At 31.1% G+C, this 21,320-nt stretch overlaps 1 protein-coding gene across 2 annotated transcripts in view; it reads right to left on the bottom strand.

Moving 5' to 3' along the window:
- Positions 1-21,320, bottom strand: part of LOC128171556 (multiple epidermal growth factor-like domains protein 10) — a 35,264-nt gene that overhangs the window by 8,007 nt on the left and 5,937 nt on the right. The window contains exons 5-17 of one of the 2 annotated variants that reach the window (XM_052837346.1): positions 20,292-20,429; positions 18,112-18,249; positions 17,525-17,752; positions 15,191-15,445; positions 14,692-14,829; positions 13,954-14,091; positions 13,722-13,853; positions 12,647-12,784; positions 11,604-11,741; positions 11,243-11,380; positions 8,829-8,941; positions 8,473-8,584; positions 6,799-7,200 (exon numbers count right to left, since the gene is read on the bottom strand). In XM_052837346.1, coding sequence (XP_052693306.1) covers positions 6,932-7,200; positions 8,473-8,584; positions 8,829-8,941; positions 11,243-11,380; positions 11,604-11,741; positions 12,647-12,784; positions 13,722-13,853; positions 13,954-14,091; positions 14,692-14,829; positions 15,191-15,445; positions 17,525-17,752; positions 18,112-18,249; positions 20,292-20,429 — 2,075 coding nt within the window. In that variant the 3' untranslated portion in view covers positions 6,799-6,931. Of the gene's footprint in view, positions 1-6,798; positions 7,201-8,472; positions 8,585-8,828; positions 8,942-11,242; positions 11,381-11,603; positions 11,742-12,646; positions 12,785-13,721; positions 13,854-13,953; positions 14,092-14,691; positions 14,830-15,190; positions 15,446-17,524; positions 17,753-18,111; positions 18,250-20,291; positions 20,430-21,320 lie in introns of those variants that run through there. The other variant, XM_052837345.1, reaches the window with a different exon arrangement.

Consider the following 21,320-nt stretch of genomic DNA (forward strand, 5'->3'; position numbering starts at 1 on the left):
CAATTTCAGACAGTTTAGCACAGTCCGCAGGGAACCTGAGGAGATTAAGAAAAAGTATTTCAATCTAAAGCAGAGAGGTAAATAATAGTTCTGCAGAGTTAACAGATATATAAAAATATATTTTGAATTTTTAAACGTATTATTACCAGTATATAAAATATTATGCTGTTTTGAAATACTTTATAGTGACATTTATTTTTTTTAGCAAAAGAAGAGATTGATGGGATCAAAAGATCAGTAAGGAAAACAGGGGGAGGCCCACCATCAGGGCCTTCCCTCACACCCAGTGAGGAGGCCCTGATGAAGTCGCTGGAGGGAAGACCAGTCTCCAGTGGTTTGCCAGGGGGCATTGATACAGATGGTAATTGTGGCATCTTTCTCAATTGAACCATTATATATTATGAAAATTAAATCTTGTTCAATAATATAAAATAATGATAATATAGATATATATACTCTCAAAATTGGCGTAATGCGAATATGATTGTTGTCTGAAACATATACACAAATTAATCTCTAGAGAATTATTGTTAAGAAATAGTTTTTAAAGTGTATATATATGTGTGTCTGTGCGTGTATACTCACTCTATTTTCCGTCTAGATATGATACCATGTACATATATAATTATGTCAGAGCGTGCTTTATAGACTTGAATTTTTTTTTCATAAAAAAATTAGGGTACAAATGAAAATTTCTTAATTAATCTACCTTCACTCAATTACTTCTTGTATAGATATTCCTTGTACATCTGCATCATTATCTGCATCTCTCCCAACTTATGAGGAGGAAAACAAAGAAAGTAAGTACATTTTCTTACATAATGTATTAAGAACCAGACACTAGCCTCTGGAGACTCAGATTTTGAAGAATGATATATAGTATAAATAAAAAATCCATGAAATATATTTTATTAGCAAATGTATATGTTTATAATACTTCAAACTTATTCTTTCCAAAAGTTAAGTAATTCATACCATGGATAAGGGTAGAAACCATTATTAACTTAATATACTATAGCTGTTTTAATTACCAGTATAAAACATTTTCTATCTTTTTGTAGAATACCTTATTAAGAAGATTTCTTCATTAAAATCACATGCTTTGAATTCTCCATTAACCATAACATTATCTTGTCTGGATGAAAATAATTAAATATTGCATATAAAACATACATTAGAACATACATTAAAGTAATGGTCTTGTAAATGAGATGGCTTATGTTTGTATGTACATGTATAGACTTATATATCAAAGTATAGTTTTATAAGCAAGCCAGCTGCCAATTCCTGTATCATTGTGAAGAAAGATATCTTATGTATTGTCTCAGGAAAACTTAACTTTGTTATTGGTATATTAGATAAAGGACACAAAACATGAAAATAAATGTTTCACTTAGGTAATATACTGTACTTCTTTTTCAGCCAACTCAGAAAGATTATCTGTACCTCAGTGCTCTGACATAACAGAAGAACAGAAAACCACAAAAACCACAAAAAAGTATGTTGTGAAATAAGTGTTTTATTATACATGTACAGGTTTTTAGTGGCAAATTGGATCCACGCAGAGCAAAGGGAAAGGAGGCAGTGACAATTTTGCTCTTAGGACTCACAGATGCATGTAGCTCCTCAAATGTACATTTGCTCCTGGATGTGGCATTTGCATGGCTTCTAGAGGATTTTTGTAAATGTACATGTTCTCATTAATATATATTTTTTGATGGCTGCTGAGATTATATATATACAACATACTGAAGGAAAGATGGGCCAATTAATCTCAGTAAGAAAATGCAATTGCAGTACAACTCAAAAGCTATAAAGCTATAGACTTAATTAAAAAGAAAATTTTTTTAAAAGATTGAAATGGAAAACCCATTTCCGCCATTCATCAAAACCCTTATCTGTGGTGGTGGTAGTGGTGGTGTCTGTGTGTGTTGGGGTGGGTGGGGTGGGTTGTGACCACAGTGTATTGTAAGATTTCAAGATTTATAAGTAATTACAGTGGTTAATTTTTCCATGTTTAACTCACTTTGTGGTGAAATTTAAATCAGGGAGCGATCCAGTATTTGAATTAAGTTAGAGCTTAGGGGCGCCAGTTGTACACAGGGGACAAAGCCCTGGTGGGGGTCAAAGGGCAAAGCCCTTGGAAGCTCCTGGATTAAATAGGGGCGAAACCGTTTGCAAGTGAAGAAAGGGGAAAATAACAAGGGGTGAAAATAACTCTGTATAGAGTATTTCATAATTACACAACATTCATGAAGAAAATCTATATCAACTCTAGAAACAACTAAGTTTTTTGGAGAACTAGGTTCTGTGTGATATGTACAGAATTAAATTTTGAGAGAGTGATAAACATTGAGCATAAAATCATGCAAATGTATATAAAATGTCTGAATTTTTTTAAGCCAATTTTTTATAAAATTTCAAATTCACTTTGAAGCCCTATATCTGGAGTTTGACATCATGTCAAAATGATAATGAAAACATATCTAGGCAAACTGGATGTAAATCTTATAAAGTTCTCGCCCATATTTAATTCACCCAGACATGATAGGTTTGTTTAAAGAGAGATAATTTTTTAAGATCATGGAATTTGCCCGCTAACAACAAAGGCGAAAGGGATGAAAATAAAACGGGGGCGAATATTTCCCTGTATACAGTATTAATCTTTCTATGATGATTACATAAATAAAATCATATTCATTTTAGATATATAATGATCATCTGCGCAGTGAAATCAAAATGTGAGGAGTGAGATACCTTAATTAACATTATGTCTATCTTTGCTAAAAAGTATGAACAATAGTGCTCGGTGAATCTGTGATTGGATGTGACTCCTAGACCATCATATAATTATGATAGGAATTTCTTAACATTGAAAATGAATCCTTTAAGTGTCATATCCATGAAACATTTTTTTCATTGACATATAGGCTTAGTGGGTCGTGTGTTAAAGCTAAGCATCATATATGTATTTTTCATTGAATTAATTAATATAGGTATTGTAAAAAAAAAGTCAGTATGATAAATGAATTAATAAATATTACTTAATATCTAAAAGATATATTATCTATTTCATACTAAAGAAAAATTTGCTGTATTGCGATACATTTTTACAAATATATTCTATTTCAGAGCAAAGAAAATCAGTCACATATGATGAATTGATGGAGAGCAACTTAACCCTTGATAATGAGAGGTTACAGCTGGAAATTTGCCGATTTGCCGAATCAAAAAAGAAACTGAAAAACTGAATGAAGAAGTGCAACTTCTACAAACAAAGAGGCTTTATTTGCAATTAAAAATGGAGAAAGAATTTCAATTAACACCAGTGTTTGATGAATCAAAATAATAATTGACATTATTATTATATTATTACTTTTAAGTAAATATATAAGGTCAAGATCTATAGTAAATGGTTGATGAGTGGATTAATTTTAAGCTCACCTGAGCGTAAGGTTTATGTGAGATTTTTAGATCACATGTTTTCCGTCGTCTGTCTATCCGTCTGTTCATTTGTCCATATGTCCGTAAACTTCTTACATTTTGATTTAATTCTTCTCTTCAACCACTGGGCATCAATTAACCAAACTTTGTACTTAGGGTTCTTACAGAAAGGGGATTATTATTGTTTAAATAAAGTGCTAAACCCCTAACTTAGAGGAGAAATATTCCTGATGAAGTAAAAATAGGGTATGTGTCTTCTCAAGAATCACTGCACAAAAAGTGCCAATATTTACATTAATATAGTGCATTGAATGATTTATTTTTTACATTTTTGTGTCAATAACTGCCATCAGGTGAGCAGACAAATTAAAGCAAGCAAGCATCCTCTTATTTAAATCCACATATCAAGGTAAGATTTTCCTAGTGTTAATTTACTATTTTCTGATTATTTATAGTTATATCTATAATTTTGGTAATCACATGGCCTATGTTAATTAAAATGTGTAAGTGGTGGCTACCTATAAACCTTTATATCTTGATTCAAAAGTATGTCACAATGACCAGCTCTTAAAATTCCCATGTTATTTTATCATTATTCACTTTCCAAATTAGTGATCTTTGATACATTGAACCCATGATAACAAGTATATAGAGATATTATCTTTGATTTTTTATTGTTTTATTTATCGTAAAACTTTGGAATATAAGACAATTTTTGTGATTTTTCATATCTTACAAAGATATACAAAATCATTTGATGAGGTGAGCAATGTAGCCGATGGGCCTCCCTTTTTTTTGTGCTTGATCCATCATGACCTGATAATTGATCTAATATTTTCATATTTTTTACTTAATTGCTTTAACTTCTATGTTACTAAAATTAAACTTAATCCATCTGCTCCACAGTTTTCGATATGTTTTGAAAACCACAAGTAAAAAATAGAAGTTGCAATTTTAATTACAATGTGACTTGAAGAAATTAAAACTTTTTATGACTATTGATTTGAAATTATATAAAAAGTAATCTGGAGACCTAGGGTCAATTAAGTGTTATTTATAACTGATATTTAAATAACATTTATATACAAGATATTAATTTCATTACACAATAAATATATGTATAATGCATTCTGGATTAATTTTTCCATCAGGCTAGTATGCATAAAACTGTGAGATTTGTGACCTACAATTTTTTTCATATATGTTTCAGTAATTTTTCTACAGGCAATTTTATTACATTCAAATATTTGGCCCTATCCCCTTGCAATTATTACAGTTATGTCCTATACTTTGCCCCTGTATTTTCTAATATGACGAATGAAAGAATATCATATTACAGACATTATTTGATTTTATAATACAAAAAAAAATAGAGCATTATAAACAGTTAAACAATGCACAACAGCTTGACGTCATTAGAACATATCAACTTTATTTACTACATGTATACACGAATATAGTTTATCTTTATCTAATTACAATAATACCAGTTTTTCCAATTGATAAAAAATGACGATTCAAATTCGTCATTCAATTCAAAGCCACAGAATCCCCCAAAAAATGATCAGTAAAAATCACTGTAACTTAAATTTAAAGCATATATTTTAATTCACAACAGTGTACACTTTTAAACAAAAAAATTCTATGACATACAAAAGAATATTTATCAACATACTGATTGTTTGAATGAACATATATTATTATATAATTATTGGAAGATGAAATTATTTCTCATATTTCATTATTTGAGCTGTATGCTCATTAACTAGATCTTGACTTTATAGTCATAATTGTTGGACCCTTTATACTCAGCTGACATTTATAATTAAGAGGGCTATAGACGGTCGAGGCCATTTCTATACTGTATTGGTCTCCTTTAAAAGAAGGGCTCTGATTAAAACTATAGGAAAATATCCTAATTTTAAAGGTAAAATATATGGATTTTATTTCACTAATATTTTAAAATTATAAACTATAGTTTATAATTTTAAAATCATACCTAACAATTTTAGGTATAGCCTCCTTAATAATTTATTTTTACACTGTTTAAAAAATATGTTACAGTATACCAGTTATCATTTTTGAACAATCACATAATTGTTGCATATTTGTTACATAGACCAAATAGTGTTGATGATGATGATGACCCAGCTGTTAGAGCTTGGAGAAAGGCATCATTATGTTAATTGATATTTATTATATATTGTAATATATTTCCATTTGCAAAAGATGACAAAATATTAAAAAATACCAAGTTCTAAGAATGAAGTTTTAAATTACAAAAATGTGTTAATATTTGATCAAGTGCAATTTTCTTATTACAATACTTTTCAGTGTCTTTTTTTCTTTCTTCTTAAATAATTATGCACAGCCACAAAGTAAAATTGACAACTAAAATCAATTCTTATTGAAAGAAATTTGAATTGTTCTGCTTGAACATGCATTCTTTGAAGAACTGTCAAAAATTGAATTTGCATGTCTAAAAATATATGATTACAAAAGGATGTGAATTTTTATTGTGGTCAATGTATGAAGAAAAGAAACACATCAAGCTAATCTCTGGGACTTTGTGTGTGTGTAAAGTTGTAAATTTCAAATTTCTTATTGAATTTGACTGTGTTATTCTTAGTTATAAGAATTATATGTTGTAAATCTACCAGGTAAACATACAAACTGTAAACTGTTTTTTGCTAATAAATAGAGATAACTTAATTTAAATTTAGTGCTTTTAATGTTGATGTTGTATATTGACCAATTAAAATTACATGCTATCAAGATTACAAAGAGTTTTCATTCACATATATATATATATATATATATATATATATATATATATATATATATATATATATATATATATATATATATATATATATATATTATACTATGTACATAATTGTATAATTGTACATAATTGTATAATTGTTTACCGATATTCAGATATGCCAGATGCATTATTCTCTGCCAACATATACATTGTTCATTTTAATTTTTTTCCTGAATCAGTTTTTTTAAATGATTTTTTTTTCTCAAAAATTGTATATTGTGGCCCTATTTGACTTAAATACATATCCTTTTTAATATGCATCCTGCTATTCAGTAAATCAAGTAATTTTTTCTGCTGATTTGAGAAAATATTTCAAGGTGTAGCAAGCCACCTTAATTGTTTATTGAAAGTATATGGTTAACTGACAAATAAATAACAAAAATCAATAGACTATAGTCTTCACAAAAATTCAATGTAGGCAATAGTCTTAATTCACAAGAAAAAAATCAATAAACAATATGGTCTTCACACACTCACAATGAACAATAATTTATATTCATGCATGAACATGAACACATGATAATGGATATGTTAAACTTGTAGAAAAGTTTAAAAAAAAGTTATTAACAATATGCTGTCGCATGGCTAATCCATCATTTCTTCCATGATTTAGAACTAAATCATCATTTATAGGTGCCACATTGCCATCTGGATTTGGCATCACATCTCCCCTCTGAATTCCAAGATTATGCAACACAGCACAAGCAACATGTAGGTAATTGCCTGGTTTGGTTCTGTAGCAATCTCATGGTGTAAGCACTGAAACCTCCTTTTTAGCACCCCAAAGGTCTGCTCAATAAGAACACGGGTGCGGCAAAGGGATTGATTATATCTTTGCTCCGCTGGTGTTGATGGTGACAGAAAAGGAGTCATTAAAAAGGTCCTACATGGGTACCCAGAATCCCCTAAAAGTAATCCATCATGTTGGCCTACAACAGAAAGAAAATGACTTAATTCAATGATTCTTTATTGAATACCAGTAAATAAAATCAGTTTTTATGTTATATTTAGCAACAGTTGAGCAAATTTGAAGTCTTGCTCATTGCTAATATTCAAGAACTCAACCAGCAATATGTTGAATTGTGTCAAAGAGAATTGTATTTCCAAGATATTATTCTTTATACATGCATGTATTTATGTTACATCCTGATTCTATTTCTGAGGACATGCATTTATTCCATCTTCTTTGTAATGAAATCCTATATCCATAGGAAAAGATGTCTTATTGAAAAACTAACAATTCACGAATCATACTTACATATATTAAAACGCATAAATATCAACTCTGTTGTATATACTAGTTGTACATTTACCTAAAATTGCAGACTTGATAATTTCTATGAGATGGAAAACTTTTTTATAGCACACTCTGATTATATAAAGATTACATTAAGCTCTGTAATCAATTTCCAACCCTTGACCCCTCAAGTTCAACAATTCCACTGCTCTCTCTCTCTCTCTCTCTCTCTCTCTCTCTCTCTCCCTCTCTTTCTCTCCAGTAGCCAGCATGATGTGCAGAAGCAATATCATTTATCATTATATTAAGACAATATAAGGCAAAAAAAGATGAACAGATTTTAAAAAAAGATTTTGATTCTTAATTCAAACAAATTACACAAAGGTAGATTAGTGGGTCATATATGATTGCAAGGTCTTGTCAGAGGGAGGAAGGGAACATATTATTTAAAGATGACAATTTCAATAGTTTTTAAAGTGATAAACAGTTTCTAAATAAAATAAAGCTACCCATGAGACTTTATGTTGATACCGATATGACTTAAACACAATTTCCATATATTTATAACCCTTTCTATGGACCTATATGTTTATCTTGGGTGTCAATATTTGAAGTATTTATATTGTTAACAATTTAGTGGAAAAAGTTTGGTTATGAAATAGGAACCAGTGGAAAATTGTCATTGTGTATTTAAATGAAAGAATAGAAATTAATTCTAATAGAAAAACAGATTGACAATGACTGGAGCTAAAAAGTTTTAAGCCAGGTTAGCTAAGATGACATTTGAACCCTGATCAAAAGTTAAGGAAGTTAACTTTAATTTTGTAAATTTTAACATTTGTGTGTGTATTTATATCCTAAATTCTTGGCTGTGTAATAGAGAATAACGTTTTTAAACTAATTTCTCCAATTTTTGGTCTACCAATATCATTCTATCTTCTTGGTCCATTGTTTTAATGTTTACCGTTTTCAATTTGTGCACACAGTCCCGACTGCCGAAATATCCTGCTGTCGTGCACCGATCCTGGCCAACCAGCTTCGCAACTCGTAATCACAAACGAGGCATCACAGCACATCTGAAAAAGAGAAGTGTTCAATATTCAACAAAATATATATAGCTCCTCTCTCTCTCTCTCTCTCTCTCTCTCTCTCTCTCTCTCTCTCTCTCTCAGCTTTGCTTTTTTAAAAACATATATATGGCTGTTTGTAAATTGCAATAATCGGGAACAGTGTTTGAAATATTTATATATATTATCAAAGTATTTCATTTTATTTACCATGTAATGTTAATAAAATCATGCGCTTTAAACTTTATAATACCTGCACATTCAAAGAGTGGTATCCTTTCCTATTAACGAAATCTGTTTCGTTTTCCTTTGGCTTTTTTATTTTGATTTGGGTGCCGTCAATGCACCCAAGAACGTTTGGAAAACCTGTAGTATATTAAATAATATTTAGATATACGCATAAATGTTCAACATGAATTAATGGTGATTTAAAATATATCTGACTGAAGTTGAAAAGAATTAACGTGTGTATCAACAATAAATACATGTGATTGTACAATCTGATTAAAATTAGATGTTGGATCCGTTTGTGTAGCGAGTAAGCGAGCAGATCTAACATCTAGTTTTAATTAGATTGGTAATTGTATAAAGGATTGATGGAATAAATGAAAGAAGTGTTGTTTGCTGAATCTTATTTTATGATGAACTTAAACTATTTAAACTGCTTAAAGAATGAAATGAAAAATATCAAGAACGTTGGTAATAGTTATGTATACCAACTAAAACTTTAAACAAAATTATATAAATTATTATATGTAAACTGTTGATTTTGAAAATCATTCTCCGTGCATTTTCACGTGTGTTGTGTGGAAATGATAGCATAAAAAATGAAGATAGTGAAATGATTACAAATATAATTTGTTTGCGTTGCATTTTATTGATTTTTTTTGGGGGGGGGGGGGTTATTTTTTTTATTTGTTAATTTCAATGTTCACAGATGTGATGCTATTCATTTCATGTAAGTTTCAAACCTGCAACTGATGAGAGAGCTCGTTTTACTTCATTGGCAGCTGCACCTGTTGGGAACTTAATAAGTTGCCCACGAAGATTTGCAATATGCAGAGCAACTTCTCTTATACATCTGCCTGCAGAGCTCCTTGATATTGAGAGCGAATCTCCTATCAAGAGATGCATGGCACCCGAGGCCAAAAACCCCAGGCACAAAAGAATTTGCAATAGAGGAGGCAGGGGGCAATTCCTCCGTGTGGGTCGGGACAGGTCAGGTAGAAGACCAATGAGGTATAGGATAGTTTCAGGTCGAAAGCGATATCGCTCGAAGATTTCCTCCTCCTCAAGGTCTTCGAGTGGATTTGACCTATCCCGAAAGACCCGCGGGCGGCGAAGCTGGCGATATTGAATCATTCTGCGTACAGCAATTCTCCTGTGGGCTGCCATTTTTGTTTTGAGTACGACTTTGAGCACGCTCCAAAGTTAACTCGAACAATTGCCGTTTTGTACTCAGCCGGAGTACGAGTAGGAGTATGAAAAGGTTTTATAACCTCGATACCTTGAGTACGAGTACGGTTTGGAGCACGGAGTACGATTTGGAGTACGAGATCGTACTCAAGAAAGTTTTATAACCTCGGGGCCAGTCTAACGCAATGAATTGCCAGTCTACGATATATGGAATAACGAGCCATTCTTTATTAGTATTTTCGCAATTATCTCAAATTTGGAACAGAATTCGCGTATAATTTTTGCAATTTATATTTCCTTTCCCTAAGGATGATTTATGCTAAGTTACGTTAAGATTAACTCAGTAGTTCTTGAGAAGAAGATTTTTTAAAATGCACCCCCTTTTTTACAGTTTCGAGGTTTTCTCCGGTTTGAATACAATCTGGCCTTTTATTTTTGCAATTTATATTCACCTTTTTATAAGGATGATTTGTGCCAAATTTGGTTAAATATGGCCAAGTGGTTTTAGAGAAGAAGATCAACATGTAAAAAGTTTACAGACGGACAGACAGACGAACAGACAGACGGACGGACGGACAGACGGACGACGGACAACGGGTGATCAGAAAAGCTCACTTGAGCTTTCAGCTCAGGTGAGCTAAAAAAGATAACAGACGGACAGACGGACGACGGACAAAATGTGACCAGCATAGCTCACTTGAGCTTTCAGCAAGGTTATACATATTGCATTTCTCTAAACAGTTAAGACCAAATGTATTATATGAGCACTCTGAAAAATAAAATGAAACAAGAGGAAAAATATTTAAAAGACAAAACATACCTTTAAAAACAAAACTGTCTTTGCTGTTATGATTATAGAATTTAATTGATAAACTGAGGAGTGACAACGAATTAATCTAATAAATATAATAATAATCTAATAAATATCTAAATCTATATATATCTAAATAATATCTAATTTATATGTTTCTATATGCGTGTATCATAGAAAGGAAATGCTTTCTGCTAACCAAAATCAACTGTAAAAAGTATACATCTGTGTAAAGCATTTAGATAAAGAGCCCCCCCCCCCTAAAAAAATTTAATTATACCATTTAAGAACTATGTGAAATTAACTAAACATAGTCACAAGCACGCATATGAATTTTGATAACGCGAACTTAACATTAATAAAATAGATTTTAAGTTGAACATATTCAACTGCTTACATGAATCAACGTTAATATAACTTTACACGAGAACCGTGCTTACTATCTATGCATTCTGTGCCCTGGTACCCTCTGTCACACCCATCCACACAGATTCCATTTATGTGATGACACGATGAATTATTGTAACAGTGTCCACATTGCCTGCTGCAATTCTTACCAAAACGGTTCGCATCACATTCTGAAATGTTAATCGGCATGAAAATGACTAAAAAAATTAATGAAGTAATATACTAATGTAAACTTTTTGTTCAATATTACCCAGTTAGGATATTGGAGCGTTTTCCCTGTGTTACTTCATGAAAAATAAGGTCAAAAGATCTTGTACAATTTTTTGATTGACCTTGAGCTTTAATCTTTATGTCATTTTGATTGGCCAATAATACGAATGTTTATCTGAATACCTGTTTCACACTTAGGGCCCTGATACCCCTTATCACATCCATTAGTGCAAGTTCCATCAATATGATAACACTTCTCATTATTTTCACAGTTTCCACAAGTAAAACTGCAATTTTCACCGAACTTATAGTCATCGCATTCTGAAATATATATGAACAATATTGTAAATTTTAAATAATCCTTTAAAACAAGTTATTCTGTTGTAAAAGTTTAAAATCCCATTCGTAGGCTTATACGTCGTCTTTATTTCACTTTGAACGAATTAGTATCGACACTGTAAAACACGCTGCCACGAAAATCCATGAATGATAGCGATGACTTATTAAGAATACTTTTAATGATATTTCACTCTATTTTACAAAACCATTTTTATGAAAGTCTAAAACACAATGGACCAAGTTTTTAAAATCAATTCTGGTTCAACATTATTAAAATTCTTTAAAATACATTGAACAAGAAAAGCAATATATTTATACTTTACAAGGCATGTTTTGCTACATGACATAATTTCTAAACTTAGCTTTATTTACATGTACAATAGATAGATTGACTAACAATTGATACAAAGTATAACTTTTTATGAACATTCATATTTTTGTGAAAAAACACACAAATGAATTGTTTTTTTCAGCTTCGTTCTGTAAATAGTTGACACTTTTATTTGTTTTTCATGTAATAAGAATCTGCCAGTTTTTATTATAAATTATTCCAAACCTTTAAAATTGACTTTGGAGACTTACCCAATATCATATGTCGTTAAAGGTTTAAGTTTCTTGCATTGATAACGTTTGCAGTCTTAAAAGTGCGACACAGATATTTTTATTTTCAGTGCTGGAGCAATAATCAGAGTCACTGATTCTCTAAGTGAATATTTTACCATCAATTTTGAGGTTTATCCTAACAAAATGATTGCTTACAAAATTTTCAACTTTTTTTCAATTTTTTTTTCACAAACCAACAGTTTAAAAGAAAATTGAAAGAAAGAAAAGATAAAAACAATTAAGGATGTAAATTAAAGTAGAAATGCTGACTATAATTGCAATACCTTTGTCGCATTTAGAGTCCTGGTACCCCCAACCACATCCATTCATACAAATTCCATCAAGGTGATGACATTGTTGGTTGTTCTTACAGTTTCCACAAGACTTGCTGCAGTTTTCCCCATACAGATTACCATCGCATTCTAAAATTTAAGTTATATTATTTTCATTCAACAATTACCAATATTGAAGGTTATATCAACATCAACGCGATACTCTGGTTTCTCACATATTCAGCAAAACAGAATTGTGTCTGCATCTGTGATATTGAGGTAGTAGTAATAATACTGATGCATTACAGATTAAATGAAATGATGGGTATTGTAACAGCGTGTGTGCAGTTCGTTTATATTCACAAAGACATGTAATGCGACATGTGGAAATAGCAAGAGTTTGAAAATTATGTTTCTGTTTGCGGGGTATTATATGTTGATTCATCAATACAATTATTTTGTATAAAATTTGAAGAAAAAAAATATGTAGAGAAATAGCTAGGAAACGAGGCGTGTCTTGTGTTTATGTAAGAAAGAAATACTTTCTTCAAATATTTTTGCAAGTAAGCGATTATATTTAACTACCAAACCAGGTTTGTTAAAATGTACGTAAAATTCTTGAACTTTTATAGTCATTCCTATTATAGAGTCCTAGGTTCTATCGTTCCTAGTGTTTTATTGTTATTTTTAAAATCCAAGGAACGAATTAAAATGCTTTGTAGTACCCTAAACATAATGATGCTTTCTTATCAATCAGATTGTGTGAAGACCAAATGGTCAACACGTTTTATGAAGAGCAAAGAAACGGTTTAACGATACATTGCAAATAATTCATACATTATTCAAACATGTTACGTATTGCAGAATTTTCTCTTGCCATCCATGGTTTATAAGATAAGTTGACTTAAATATTTCAAGTCTATTAGTCTATTTGCGTTTGATACTTAATGAGCTCAAAATTATAATAACAATGTATTATTTTGTGCGCGTGTGTGACATATAATATGAATGCGTAGTATCAAATCTTAAATATCATTGTTTTATGCTTGAATATTCTTATAGCCTAATGATTTATCACGATACATACTTTCTGTACAATATACCCCTTTCCATCCCGGATGACATCCAAGATCACAAAGTGCAGATTTTTTATTACAGCTGTTACAGTTAGCAGGACATTCTCGAGCACAGTGTTCACCAAAGTATCCATCTTGGCACTCTTAAAAAAATGTGCATGCTTATTCAACCAAAGAACATTTTTGTCTGAGTTAACAATGAAATAAACAGACGGAACAGAGTGTTTAGGTTAATCAACTCACCTCGATCACACATTTGACCTTCATACCCCACTTCACACCCCTGTGAGCAAGTTCCGATCACGTGGTCACATTGCGTCATGTTTATACAATGTCCGCATTGTCTTTGACATCCGTCTCCATACCACCCTGTTTCACATTCTGTGATGACAGAACGAATGAGAGCACAAACATAAAATTGCAGTTAAATGTATTTGAAATAAAATTTATAACAAAAGTTCTTTGAAACGAAGTTTTGACATTTTTTCCAATCATGTGATTATAATTGTGATAAACCTGAAAACACATTTATATTTATGAAAAACAGGTATAACAATTATTATTAAAATATTCTATATACCATGACATATGATAAAAATTAAAATTGGTTTATGATAAAATAAGTTACGGCTCTTATCATTTAGATCTTGATCTTTATCACAAGTTAAATAACAATATTAGAATTAAGTTAATGACAATATTAGAATTAAGTTAATGACAATATTAGAAACAACTTAATGACAATATTAGAAACAACTTAATGACAATATTAGAAACAAGTTAATGACAGTATTAGAAACAAGTTAATGACAATATTAGAAACAAGTTAATGACAGTATTGGAAACAAGTTAGTGACAATATTAGAATTAAGTTAATGACAATATTAGAAAAATAATGACTGTGAAATTAAATTATTTATCATAAATGATTAAAGAGCAGAAAACTACACAAATTTTGATTTGAGTGTCGCTATACTATACCTAATTCACACTGGTGTCCTTTGTATCCAGGTTTACATCCCCCCTGACAGGTGCCCGTCTCGATGTGACAGTATCCACAGTTGACATCAGGACAGGGGAGGTTACAGTCAATACCATAGTATCCGGGTCTGGGACAACCTAGGTATAATCTTAACTTGTTTTCATTCTCCGTTTACATTATCTTGTCTAGTATCTTAATATGTGCATTCTTGAAAACGTATTGTCAATTGCTAACTGACAACAACAAGCGAACGACATTTACACTATGCCATGTTATTATAAACACTCTGATAAATTGTACTGGTTTTCCGGTTAATTTATCAATTTGATTAAATTTATCAATGAATGAAATAAGATTACTAAAATTATTAGATACCTTTTACTAACAATCCATACAAATTTTAGAAATTGTGTTTTGAAATTTATGTTATCTTTATAAGTCAATTAGAAATGCAAATTAAACCTTCTACAAAGAAACCATAAACATAAACATGTTTACCATAGACTTCTACTTCACAGAGTTCGTTATAGGCGTAGTCAGAATATCCACTAGGATAGGTAACTCCTGGTAGTCTCTCGTTGTAGTAAATGATGTACTGACCATTAACAAAGCAGGTGGTGTTAAAGACAGCTGGTATCGTGCTTCTTGTGAAGTTCCAGTCTTTGTAGCAAAGTTTTCCATCCGACTTGGCTGTTGTGTTAGATACGTATATAGAGAATCCCAGAGATCTCGCTGTATGCCCGTTAAATGGACCTTCAATAAAAATATGCTTTATGCTCACATAACATACCACAATGAATAAAACAGTAAAAAAAATAAAGCAAGATAAAGAACTATCCACTCGTTTCAAAACTACTTTCTAGCGAACTAGATCAAAACAATCTGAGTAAAAAAAAAATCAATTTAAGGTTGTATGGGACAGCTGTCGATATTAATGTGGATTAAAGTACATTATAATGAACAGTATCTCACCGATTTAGAATTTTCAAATTTTACAATATCTTATCAAAAATAGCTTTTAAAAATATATGGAGAGGTAAAATTTGTCAAACCCCGAGCGGGATTCGAACTCATGACTTACAGATATGTAGTAAACGCTCACCCACTGCGCTACACTGTTAGGTGACAATATTTGGAAAGAAAATACTTATATAACTACACTTCATTTTATTTATTGTTTTTTTCGATGAACAAAACGTCACAACATGGAAGTGTCCAATACGACCTTACGGTCTTGCAAAGCAAAGAAAATACAAAAACCCTTTCGTAATTGATATGTTGTCAAAAATAATACTTTTCATATTCCTGAAAGATGATCTAAATTTCTATGAAGCAATAATTTTCATAAGAAAGATAACATTTAGGCCTTCCTTTCAGGTACTGACATATCCCCAGCTTTTTCAAATCTAGTATTGTATCCAAAGGACCTTCACTCTTTAATACTCTAAGATTTGATTAAAAAAACGAACCTATACTTTGTCCCAAGATATCCTCGATTCGCATTTTGCCTAATTACTCGATATTTATAAATAACTCAGGGTTCAAATGATGTTCATTCCAAAGTATGAACAATTTCCAAGGCTTCTCGGTTGAAACGTCCCTGTTAGCTTATCAGGTTTCAATACACGGCTTAAAATGTGCTGTCTACGGGGATTATGTATTGCAGCAACCCCGGGTGATAACGTTGAACAATTGCGCGAGTGACTTTCGAATGGATAAAAGATGTAAACATTCCCCATAATAAATCTCCGTAGGAAATTGGTTTTAATTCCTGTGAATTATTCCGCGTGAAAAATGATAAAGTGTAAATGAAATTTTCTTGGAAATTTTCCCTTTCCTATAAAAAAGCGTCCAAATGTGCAGCATAAATATCTTAGGACAGACTATAAATGCATATTAAATATCAGAAATGCGTACATGTACTTATGCCACCGACACCTAATGACATCGTCATCCATTTTACAGTTATTCTTTAAAGTTTAACTTATTTCATTCAACTTCAGGAATTCTCCTAAAAGTTTTATATAATAATGATATAAATTAACCAGTATGGCTCACTGACCATTAATCCCTGACTTATCAACGATATGACCTTTAATTTTTGTTAAATAACTTATAAATGTGACTTCTTTAATAACTTAACATGCAATAAGTTTTGGATAAGTTATGACAATGTTCCGTATTATTTTACAGGTAATAACAAATTTAGAAATAATACCTGAGTATTATATTGTGTATATATAGTGTACATGTATATTAAGATTGTATTTTATTATCAGAAATAATAATTCGAGTTCAAACTCGTTGGCATTATATGCATCATAAAAAGTGTTCCATACGCTGAGCACAAATATTGCAGTAGTGAATCAGTAATTCTCTGCAGAAATTGTTCCTCGAGTATAAATGGCTCTCTTAGACATCATTTTTTAATTAAAAAAAATTTAACGTGTACCCTTTACATTAAAAAACAATTTTTAACTTGCTTTTTAACGTTTGAATTCTTTGCATAAAGACTTTGTGTATTGATTACAACACATTTCAATTCAATTTATTCCCCCTTGTTTAGAAATATTAAATCCCATAGCATTTGGCATATAGGCTCTAAAAGTTTGATCACTACACCAAAAATTGGTAAACAGATAGTATTCTAATCTGATCGCTGTCTATATAATTATTAATTTTTTTAGCAATATCTTTTATTTCTTTTGATCCTTTTACCTGCTAAAACAATAACTATAATATATCAGCAGTTGTATTATTTATATACAAAAAAAAAAAATTATTTTAAATTTTTTATGCTTGTAAAAATATTACTAATATATTTGTACGTACCCCAGGGTAAATTCTCGGTCCTGTGATAGATCCGAATGTTATGGATGCTATAGATGCTCTCTAGATTAACCCACCAGGTGGCGGTGCGTTTTCTATTAGCTGACATTGAACACTCTCCTCCAATACCATGCAAGTTTGATTTGCGCCCATCCACAGCATTGCCGGCACTAACGTTAGCATGTCTGTATATGTTCTCCTGATATGCTGGTTTGTGTAGAGCCAAGTTAACTGTAAAAGTACTCAGATCATCACTATTTGAGCCTTTTAACGAAAAGAAGTGTCTTACAAATGTTGAACTTTTATCTCGTATCACAGAAGTTTTAAAAATGCGTATAAAATCTCGCTTCTTGTAAATTTGCAAAATAAAACATCATTGTTATTATGCATCATACAAAAAAATTAAAACTAACCTAGACCAAAAAAAAACAACAACTATCAGACTAGGTTACGCACATTTTCACATTACTTTCCTTAAATCGTATGATACGCAGTTTTATATAACCATATCTCTAAGAAGATTTGGAGTCTGTTTTACGATGTTCGTTTTCGGAACTTAGAACAAGGTTGCAAATAACTGAAAATACAACCTAGGTTACATGTGCGTCCTCCATAACCCTCTTCACATCCCTGTAAACACGTTCCATCAACGTGGTCACATTTTGACCTGTTTAAACAATGTCCACATTTCCTTTGGCATCGATAACCGTATGTTCTATTCTGACATTCTATAATTAAAGAAAAAAAATGAAAGTATAAAGCAAATGGTGCAAACTTGTGGAGTTGTTCATAGAAAATATTTTAAACACAATGGTAATATCGTTCTCAAGAGCAACACAGCCTTATGACTAAAATATATATATATTAAGCTAATTACTAAGTATACTAATTAAAGTACTGAAATACTGACGGGAGTTGATTTTATGGATTATCATTTATTTTAAAATCAATTTATATCGCATGGCAATTAGTTTCTAGTTTGTATTTGAATTACGCACTTTTTTATAATATGAATTTTTAGACTTTTCCGACAAGAATTTTGAGAAACCCCATATGAATTATGTTGTGTAATATCAGAGATATAATTAACATAAATGTTATTTATGTCATGTCTCTGGTAATATTCAAAGATAGATTTCAACTACTAGTATGTATTAGTTATCGAAACAATTCTAAAAATTGTATGGATCCAAGCAGTATTGATATCGAACTCTAGTCTCGTTTAATTAGCCGCTCGGCTGTCTCCGTTAATATCCGACAAGCAAGAAAGTCCCCTCTCTGCTTGTCGCAGATTTTCGGAGACAGCCGAGAGTTTGGTTAAACGAGACTATGTTAACTCTGGCGTAAGAATACATGAGACTACAAAAATATGTAAATTGTTCGTAATATATAAAATTTGACTATTTTCAAAGTGTTTAAAGATAAGTTTACTTGAAAAACAATGCTTCGGCATACATTACATCGATTTTGTTTCTATTATTTTAAAGAACTTAGTCTTGTCAGCGGCGATGATTTGTGTATAGGTACAAACACTGTTTCTCTTTCGGTTTGCAAGAGTAACTTCCTAGGAGAGTTGATTAAAATCAACTCCCAAAAATAATATCCTCTTCGTACAATTATACTCAATTTTCGCATTCAATGAACAACAATGGATAAATCTGAAGTACCTCTACCTATTAATTTTTCACAACAGTTTTTTTCAGAAGTTTTTCAAGAGCATACATTTACGTTATTCTCTGTATATTACAAAACAAATACCTAATGTTTTATTGGTCCTGATAATGAGTTTTTCTTTAACAGACTTGAGTCTTCTATATCACAAAGTTCATGAAAAGTTTTACGATTGCAGCCTAATTACTATTCAAAATCTTGATAAAAACATAAACTAAACACCAACTTTATTTTATTCTTTATTTGTGCTAAGTTTGATCTGAAAATGTAACCTGATTACAACCTCAAACCCCCAAACACTATCAAAAAACATCGCCTACGGCTGACACAACCCTGTTGAACTTGAGGAATATCTATTCTAACTTACCGTGTATTTTGTATTCATATATAATATATTAAAACATTTGAACAAATTTTATTTATTTCAATATTGATAGTAAAGTCTTTGAAAGGGTCATAGCATTTTTGTTTGTTGATATTTTAATATACAGAGTTCCTAAATGATTCATACAAAATTTTAAACGTGGTTAATGACATAAATATGGTTTTTGAAAAGAACCATAACATAAACCATTTCATTGTTTTTATTTTGTTAATCCTTTAATCCTTGGCTGAAAGCGTGATAGGCAGAACACTTATTGCAAGGTTTAATAAAATAATAGTAAATCGGTATTAAAACTACACGTATGAAAGAGGAAACAAATACTGACGAACGGATGGATATAATCAAAATATGATGAGCAAAGCTAATTTTAGCTTTTGGACATTAAAGGTGGGAATTGTGACCTAAAACAGAGACTGTGTGCAGGGAAAGTGGTCTTTGGTATAACTATTCATAGCTGTTAGATTAACAGAAAACTGCCTACTTTGTTAAGCTTTATTTGATTAATTTTAGAAACTTTTTTCTACATTATCAATAAAAAATGAGAGTGCTTACATGTAAATGATAAGAAAAACATACTTCGTTTATGAATGGTAATTTTGAAACAATTAACTGGTAAATAATCATGAAGAGTTCTTGATAACAATATGCAAAAATTAAATAAGGATTAACGGCCTAAAAGAAAAGCAATACCAGCACATGGTTATAGTTACTTACCCTGATTACACGTTTGGCCTTCATATCCAGGATCGCAGCCGTCAAAACAAGTTCCATTTATATGGTGACACTGACTCATGTTAAAACAATGTCCACAGTTTGTTTGGCATCCGTCTCCATATTTGTTATTGGTACATTCTAAGATTAGAATATTCATATTAAAGGAATGACCGACATTTTATGTCATTGGTCGAGCTATGCGATGTAATGTAAAGCGAAATATAATGCGAAATAAGATAAGGGTGCATACAATAATTAAGATGAATAAGATATGTCGCACCGTTTTATTGATTTCTTCAAAAGTAAGGCATGGATAAGCTTTACTTTTAGTAAACGAATCGTACTCCCAATTAATATTCTTACGCATACGTAAGGAAAAACGTAGCTTGAATCATTATGTATGTGACTGTATAAACGTTTTAGTCCCACGGCGGTTTTAGGTAACTACATGTAATTAAATATTTACATGAGACTGTGTTATTGCATGGTAAATTAAGTAGTGCAAAGCGCAATGCGTGCGCAAATAGTGAAATATGGCGGAAACCTCATGTGAACATAACTGTGATCGACCAAAGCCGACCACAATAATGGAGTCTAAACTGTTATATTGAATAATTAATGTGGAATAATCATCATCACAAAATGGCTGACCGCTGATCGAAACGACATTTCGTTTTATTCAAAGGATTTCATGGACTGTAATATTTAACTTACTCCATAGCCGAGTGGATAAAGTGTTAAACTTGTGATCTTTACATCCCGAGTTCGAATCCCACAGGGTCTTTTGTTATTACTTACTGGAATAATTATTTCAGATATTCATTTTTTATCCCCAAACTGCATATTTTTCGCTTATTTGACATTTGTACAGTTTATTTATCATTATATTTTTCATTTTTGTTAACTTGAGGGACCTTTTCTGAAGGTGTGTTATTTCACCTTCAGTTGTTTGTCGAGGATTAAGATTTTTTTTTTTATTTCTTGTCGATGTATCATTAAATACATAACTATAATCAAATGAGCTAAAGT

This window comes from Crassostrea angulata, chromosome 2 (genome assembly GCF_025612915.1).
Source record: "Crassostrea angulata isolate pt1a10 chromosome 2, ASM2561291v2, whole genome shotgun sequence".
Taxonomy (NCBI): Eukaryota; Metazoa; Mollusca; class Bivalvia; order Ostreida; family Ostreidae; genus Magallana; species Magallana angulata.